General features: G+C 37.4%; 1 protein-coding gene across 5 annotated transcripts in view; it reads left to right on the plus strand.

Annotated features, from left to right (window-relative positions):
* Window positions 1-7,600, plus strand: part of P2RY13 (purinergic receptor P2Y13) — a 252,408-nt gene extending 244,808 nt beyond the window's left edge. For all 5 annotated transcript variants that reach the window (XM_044070546.1, XM_044070550.1, XM_044070545.1 and 2 more), the window contains one exon: window positions 6,179-7,600. In XM_044070546.1, coding sequence (XP_043926481.1) covers window positions 6,181-7,200 — 1,020 coding nt within the window. In that variant the 5' untranslated portion in view covers window positions 6,179-6,180 and the 3' untranslated portion in view covers window positions 7,201-7,600. The remainder of the gene's footprint in view (window positions 1-6,178) is intronic.
* Window positions 7,601-8,940: the final 1,340 nt, after the last annotated feature.

The following is an 8,940-nucleotide window of genomic DNA, read 5'->3' on the forward strand; positions in this document are numbered from 1 at the left end:
CCCTCTTGTTCTTGGACATTAGTTTCTTTCTCTTATTCTATAGCTTGTTTACACTAGGGGTCCACCAGGGTTGCTTGTTTTTTTCAGCAAGACCTGATTTTAATCCACTCAGGTACAGCTGATTCTATGCAATGGCTTAAGTGGTTATACAGGGCATTGGCATACACCTCTGTATAGAAGTCCATGTTATCTATATTTGATGGGGCTTTGATATTTCTTATACCATTTCTTAGTAGGAGGTAATTTGTCTTTGAAAAATTCTTAAGCGTTATTAAGCTTGATAGGGTATCCCATCGTATATTTACATCAAAGAAGACTGATTTATAGTCCAATCTTATCAGGGAGGACATTACATGGGGGGGTGCAATGCTGTCCCATGTTAATGAGTACTATTTCAAGAACATCTGAGCCTTTTTCAGCTGTGCTGACTAGCTGTTCCAGACCATTTGCACTGATAAAGTCCAAGAACCTCTGAGGCAACATGCTTGCGGTCATGTATATTTCCCAGTCAATGACAGGGTAATTGAAATCACCCATGAGTAAGGTGCTGGCTGTATGGCAAGTGGCTCTAGTAAGTCCATGTGATATGCTTTTCCTGTTTCATGGAAGGGGGGCTGTAGCTAGCTATGATGTGGTATGAGGCTTTGCCTATAGTAAATTGAACATGGAGTACTCTGAGATAGTCATACTGATTGACCAGCCTTGAAGTGTACTTATCCTTAATAAAGATGGCTACACCTCCTCCTTTGGTTCTTTCACTCTCAGTTTGTGGTCTGAACATATGTAAGACATTGTAGCACTGCACAACCAGGGTGCTTTCTGCATCTTTAAACCATGTCTTGGTGACTGCACAGTTATCAGTATCTTCCAGAATGAGGAGTGCTTCCAGGGAGTGCAGTTTCTTGTTTAGACTTGTAGAATTAAGTGGAAGTGCCTTCAGTTTATCTAGAAAAGGATTTTGTTATGCTGGGAGGTTGGTAATTTTGATACTGACAGAAAAAGGCACAATAGGGGTGGCTCATGCATTTGCATGTATCCAAAAGCCTACAGGAGACAGGTGCAGACCATTTCTGGCAAAGCATCATGGCCTGCCAACCATTTCTTCCCAGGGTGACAGATACTGTATCCCCTTGGACTGACAACAGATGCTAAGCCGATTGTTAAAGTCAATCATTTTTTGTTTGCATTGTGGAACATCCTTGGAGGAGGTAGAATGCTTCTTTAGGTTAGGCCTATACCTGCCTGTGACACATAATCTGAGAACTCAGTCATGTCTCTCTTCATATGGTCCAGTGAGGTACATCTCAAGTCATTCACCCCCACATGGATTATGACAAATTCATACTGGTACTTGTAGTTGAGTGACTTAAGTGCTTGAGTGACTTGATGGATCATGGCACCTGACAGGCAGCTAATTGTAACCTGCTCCTTATCCAGCCTGGTGAGGAGAACATCCTTGTGTCTCACAACTGAGTCATTTATGACCAATGCAATAGGTTTTGAGGTATTATACCTTACTGACTTATTTGTTGAGACACTGATGCATGTGTTATTATGTGTGATGGTTGTTTATTACACTGGTTTGGGTGTAAGTGGTTTCTGTTTGGGAGGCATCTGTTCTTTTGGTAAGTTACTAGTGAGTACCTCCACATATGTGGGTTTATGTGTCATGACTTATTTAGTGTGAGAAGTGTGTATGTGCTACAACCTTTTTGTCATTTGATTTGCCCTGATGTGAGAGCCTTGCTTCCACTTTCATAGTGTAACTACACGTCTCACATAAATAATTTGTTTTTTTCAGGAGTAAGTGGTTGTCAGTCAGTATAGATAAAACAGCTGCAACATTGCATCAGGATGCCCATGCCTATCAGGCTGGCCAGACAGATGATGGGAAACTGCCCATCCATGATAGCAGGCTCTTAGTGTAAACATTTTAAGGAAAGAAATGGATTAATTTGACAAGACTGTGCTGGTAGTGCAAAGACTAAAAGAGGGACCTATACTTTGTGTAGGCTAAGGTTGATCAATAAGGCAACATTGCTCAGTGCACAACTGAGTTGCTCCTAGAGCAACAAAAAAGCTTGGATGGGTTTCACTGACAGCTGTTTAGGGAAAAAATTTAACTTCTAGGCATTTGCATCTATATTTTGAAACTGCTAAAGTACAATTACAATATATAGGAGAAGTGCAAAAAAATACTTAGAGCCCTTTTGTGTGCTTCCCAGCTCAGCTAGCCCAGGTAAACACCTACCACTACTAAATATATAACCCCAGTCCTCCAAATGTAAAAGCACAGTAAAGGACTGCCTGAAGTGAAATCCTACCACAGACAAACTTAAAATATATGAAATGCTAACACAAACAAACTTAAAGATACAGATACAGAATTGCACTTTAAACAGCTTGAAAACATGTGATTATTCAATAACAGTAGTTCACTTTGTATAAATGAGCCAAGAGTCAATCAATTGTACAGAATTTATAAAAGCACTAAAATAAGATAAGCTGATTAATATGCTCTCCAGTCAATAAAACTACATGCAGAAATCTCAAGTGTTTCCCCAACGTAAACAGTCCAGGCTACCTCCCATTGCAGTAGATGCAATATCCGTTGACCTGTTGATGTAAAAATAAGTGTTTGCTTGTAAAACTGCAATACTTTGTCGAACAGCTAGCAAGATGATAATTTCAGAGCAAGTTAGTTGGTAGAACAGACAATCAGACACCAAATGCACTTTTTCAATATAATATATCAATAGAAGGAAAAGCAAATAAATAATTCAATATATCAACAGCAGTGTAGAAAAGGAGGAGCTTATTAAGCTCACTTTATAGGAGGGTGGACAGCTTAAAATCACCAGGTTTAAAAAGTAATCCACAAGGGGGAGAGTGGGTGGGAAAACTAGCAGGGAATCACCAGCAGTGTTTTAGTTTATACAGGCTTGAAATCTTTTCAGGAAAGGCAAAAACTCAAAAATTCACTGTATACTTACTTACTCACTCAAGAAACAATTTAACCAATGAAAAAACATGTTAAATGTGCAACCTAGATAATTTAGGTTTACTTTCCTTACTGATATAAATTTATATGCCAGCGCATGCATATATATATATATATATATATATATATATATATATATATACATACACAACTGTGGTGGTGGTGCTGCGGTAGCATTGTCACCTCACAGTAAGGCGTTGTCCTGTTCGATTCAAAGCTAGAGCGTCTTCTGTGTGGAGACATGCATGAATGGGCGTACCTTCGTTGAAGGTTGTGTGTCAGAGCCGGCAACTCAGTACGTAAAAATGTACTGCCAATCATTAGCAGTTCCAGTGTGGCAACTCCTAACTGGGAAAAGCCAAAAGACACAACAAAAGACACAGTATATATATATATATATATATATTTATATATATACACACACACACACACACATACATATATCTATATGTGTGTGTATATATGTATAGAGAGAAAGAGGGAGTGAGAAAGAGTTGTACAGGTTGTTTTTATTTCTTCTTTTGAGATGGGCAAAACTTATCTTATTATCATTAATTTTTTCTTGAATTTTTTGGAGAAGTGTTTAATTTTTCTTATCTTCTGAAAAGTTCAGCTAAAAAGTTTGGTGTCTGAATCATACATGGTGTAGCACTGTGTTATTGTAATATATTTATCTAGTCTATAATTATAGCACATGTTGGAGATAGCATAGGCAAGCTAGGGTTATTCTGTATATGACGTACGACACAGAAAAGGTGAGCAAAATATATTATTCTTCCATTGTTCACATAATTTGCTAATAGCTTCACTAGTGATAATTTGCTGATTTAAGTTTTCTCTAAAGGGGGGAAGACCCAGACCCATTTGTTTCCTAGAGAGTATGACAGCAGCGTGATAACACATTGGTCCATGCCTTCTCTGGACAGAATGACAGCCTTATGAGTTCAACCCATCCCACCAGAGAGACGAGACTTGCTGTGAAGGAGTGGACTGGGCAGTGTATCACCCAGGCTGTAAGAACGACACCTTGTTAGTGGGTTATGAGTTATACAAGTTCTGCTTTGCAGTAGACAAATGCATAGTACCACCCATGCCAACCCCAACTCAGCAGCAAACAGCTGGACAGAACAGGCATGATAGGCTCATTGCTGCAGGGAATACACCTACATTTCTGTACGTGTCACCAGTGCAGTTAATACAACTGCCTCCATCTCTCCTTTTTAAATTTCTCTAAGTCGTTTGGGTTTTTAATACCATAAAAGGAATGGACCCCATTCCGAAGTCAAACTACGATTAAAGTTCATAAAATTAGTATTGTTTCAGTCTTTGATGTAAGCCAAAAGTACTCTTCGGAGCACCCACAATGTGCACAGTAATGACTCCTTCTGCAATTCATACGGATTTATATGGATTAGTAATATATCTAAATATGACTGTAAATTCTTTATTATAAGACCCGTTGCTCCTAGTACTATTGGAACTGTCTGGGTATCTTTCTTCCACATTGCTCTGGTTTCTGCCTGCAGATCCTGGTATTTTATGACTTTGTGTTTCTCTGTATGCAAGACACTGTAGTCACTGGGTGTGGTGATTTCAATGATCAATGATCAATGCTACTTTTGTCTTCTTTTCTTGGACCACTATATCTGGTATTCTAGCATCTATCTTTTGAACTGTCAGTAATGGGTGATCCCATCTGATATAAACTTCATCATTTTCTATGATGCTTTGTGGCTCGTGTTTCCAGTATTTTACAGCCACTTCCATACGATAATGTTTGCACAATCCCCAATGCAATAGTCCCGCCACATTATTATTACATAATATAATAATATTCAATATCCAATATGGATGAGCAAATTGTCAGCCGCTCCCTCTGACACACCCTGACCAAACCCTCCAAATATACCCTTCAACGTCTTGGAGCAAGAATTGTGGACAAAGCAAAAATTAACTGGCAGGGAGGGATGAATTTTAAATATTGCTCTTCTAAACTTAGACAGAATATCAGATTTATGGAGGATATGAAGTGTAATATTCATGTCTGTCATTAATTAATGGCTTCAGTCTTCAATGATTTGTCAGAAAGCCATAACTGTTATGAGGGACAGACCAAAATATTAGGACAAAATCTGGGCATGCAATAAAATTCTGAACAAATAAAATAAGAGATGTTATTTCGCACTCTACATGCTTCTTTGTGATTGGAGTGTGCGTGTGTGTGTGTGTGTGTGTGTGTGTGTGTGTGTGTGTGTGTGTGTGTGCGTGTGTGTGTGTGTGTGTGTGTGTGTGTGTGTGTGTGTGTGCGTGTGTGTGCGTGTGTGTGCGTGTGTGTGTGTGTGTGTGTGTGTGTGTGTGTGTGTGTGTGTGTGCGCGTGTCATACATATAAATAGATAGATAGATAGATAGAAAGATAGATAGATAGATAGATATAGATAGCTGTAAATATATACATTTGTATTTGTCTGTGTAACAGCAGTGTGTGTATATATATATCTCTATCTCTATTTATCTATATCAGCAGTTCATTATATTTGCATTGTGAGTTAAAGTATCAGATTATTCATAGTTATAAGATGTGTTGGTTACTGCAGTGTGTGTGTGTGTGTGTGTGTGTGTGTGTGTGTGTGTGTGTGTGCGTGTGTGTGTGTGTGTGTGTGTGTGTGTGTGTGTGTGTGTGTGTGTGTGTGTGTGTATGTGTGTGTGTGTGTGTGTGTGTGTGTGTGTGTGTGTGTGTGTGTGTGTGTGTGTATGTGTGTGTGTGTGTGCTACTCAGTATTTTAAGCTCATTAAAATATAGCAGATAACTTATATAGACATATTCTTTGAGAATTTCTGATGTGCATGTCATATATTTATGTGTGTATATATATATATATATATATATATATATATATATATATATATATATATATTTTTTTTTTTTTTTAAATACATATTCACTTTTGACTAGCTTGTAAATTGTTCTGTAGCCACTGGTGCATACTTATAGAGGCAGCAAATGTGGGCTCCCCTGGACAGCCAGATGAGTGTTATAAACAGTTGGTCATAAAAGGTAAAGAAATTCATTTATGTTCTTTTTGATAACTTTGTTAGAGTCATAGTTAATAGCTATAAGTGATTGTATACTTTTGCTACTTTATGGACTAATACTGCTATTTTTGCTTATAATTTAGGAATGAATGTGAATGGAAGTTTGCCATACAACTCCAGTGGAAAATGTCCACGGGATACAAGAATGACACAGGTGATATTCCCTTTACTCTACACCCTGCTTTTCTTTGCTAGTATCATACTCAACACTCTCACTGGATGGATTTTCTTCCGCATGTCATCACGGACACCTTTCATCATCTTCCTGAAGAACATCGTGTTAGCAGACCTAACAATGACCCTTACGCTGCCATTCAAAATTCTTACCGATTCAGGACTAGCATCTTGGCAACTGAAAGCTTTTGTATGCCGTGTTTCTGCTGTAATTTTCTATAATACTATGTACATCAGCATAGTATTCTTAGGGTTGGTAAGTCTTGATAGATATGTGAAAATTGTGAAACCGTTTGGAAAATCTATGATGCAAAGTACTGCTTTTGCAAAGGCCCTTTCAGCGGCAGTATGGGTAATTTTGTTCCTTGTGTCCTTTCCAAATATGATTTTGTCAAACAAAGAAGCTACTCCAACATCTGTAAAGAAATGTGCTTGGCTGAAGAGTCCTCTGGGTCTGCAGTGGCATTTAGCTGTCAGTTACATTTGCCAAACAATATTCTGGGCCGTTTTTTTGTCTATGTTTATATTTTACCTCAGTATGGCAAAGAAGGTTTATGAGTCATATGCAAAATCTAAGAGTAAGGATAAAAGAGCCAAAAAGGAAGCCCAACTTCGTATGTTCATAATAGTAACTGTTTTTTTCATCTGCTTTGCTCCATATCACTTTTGCAGACTGCCATACACACATAGTCAGACTGGACAAGTAAGTGACTGTAAGTTACAAAACCAGTTGTACATTGCAAAGGAAAGTACTCTTTGGTTGTCTGCAACAAACATTTGCTTGGATCCCTTGATTTACGTATTTGTCTGCAAGTTATTCAGAAATATGCTAATAAGAGCTCTGAAGTTAAAGCCTGCACATGCAAGATATGAAGCATCAGTGAATACTTCCACAGAAATGACCCCAAATATTACCGATACATCTTTGTAGTGAGACAAATCACTGTGCATTTTTATTAGAGTGGTAGGACATTTAGACAGCAATAGCGGTCATGCATATGTTGCGGTCACAATTTAAATGGAAATTGTAAGATTAAATGAAAACAATGAAATAAATATATTCAATGCATTTTTCAAAGCATTCTCTGTTATATAATATAATGAGCTGTGGTATGATAATCTTTACAGGGCAAAGAGAAAAAAATAATATTTAAATAGTGGGATATTCTAAAAACTATAAGAAAAATCTTACTACAAAGATCTTCAAATTACTGTACCATTTTTGAGATTTTAAGACACCAAAGTTAGCTAAATAATGTGTATTTCATGTATTTTAGACTTTTGAAATAGTTTATCACAACTAACAGTAAAATAAACTAATTTAAAATCAATTGTGTGGAAAGCATTTTGGCACTGATGGATTTTTACGGTGGTAGATCTAGAGATTTACAAATGATGAGGTACATCTGGTTTAATAAATTGTGTGTGTGTGTGTGTGTGTGTGTGTGTGTGTGTGTGTGTGTGTGTGTGTGTGTGTGTGTGTGTGTGTGTGTGTGTGTTGTGCATATCTGCCTTTGATATGGACAGGGTGTATTAGGGCCTACATCACAGATATGCCATGGCAGCAATGCTGATAAAGACTCAGATAGGGAGGCAGTTAAAAATGACAAAACTATGCATCAAAATAGGTATCATAGAGATGAGTTTCAGAGACCTGGTGATTTATGTTCATGAATTCTGAACTTTCTAGAGACCTAAAGGAGTTGCCAGAAATGATTTATGGTTCAAGTAACAGGTTATACCTTTTTCCCCTTTGATTGCTGTTAACTTTAGAGAGCATTTACATTTTAATTGACTGCATCCATGAATAAAATATGCAGTCAAGGATCAGCTGTTCTCATATTTATACTGGTCAAGATTATGAAGACCATTATGAAGTGCAGACTAGCAGAGTTTTAAAAGAATAAAAATATAAATTGTGTAACAAAAAATAATATTAGTGCACAAGGAACAAATGGAGAGTGAGTTCAGATTCAATTGTAGATTCTGATTTCACAAAGGCATTTGACAGTTCCACATTGAAGGTTGGAAGGGAAACTGGTAAAGCAAACATAAGGCTTCTAGGATAGCACTATAAACGAAAAACAGGTTAGTAAGCAGGAAATAAAGTTTTGTTATAAAAGATTAAGTGTATTAAAGTGCAGGATTCTTTCATTATTTGTGCCAGATATTATTCCAAGGATTGAACAGGGAGCTGATTATTTTGTACACCAAACTAAAATTAGGAAAGTGGTATTATTTAGAAAGCATGTTTATGGAAGCACATGATAGGACTAGTATCTTACGGTGATGAATGGCAGCTGAATACTTAAATAAAATAAAGTGTCCATGTATAGTTTCACAAGCATAAACGTACTCTTATGTATCAGATGAGAATGTGGCCCAAGAGATGAGTGCATCCTGAAAAGGATGGATTTCCTGTCTAGGATTAGTTCTCAGCTTTGTGTCTCCTTACTGTGAAGACAGGATCAGGTATTCCCATCATTCTGAATAGGGTAAAGCATGTATTAGAAACATGAATGTCTCTGAGGTTAAAATGCAGTCAAGTTAACTATCCTAAAACAATACTATAACAGGTGTAAACTAAAAGGATACACACTATGTTTGTTACCAGTGATAGGCTGTGGTATATCACCTCAGTAATTTGCATGTCCTCCCCGCGGTCGAGTGA

This window comes from Protopterus annectens, chromosome 4.part1, assembly GCF_019279795.1.
Source record: "Protopterus annectens isolate FY-2018-M chromosome 4.part1, PAN1.0, whole genome shotgun sequence".
In the NCBI taxonomy this organism is placed as follows: Eukaryota; Metazoa; Chordata; order Ceratodontiformes; family Protopteridae; genus Protopterus; species Protopterus annectens.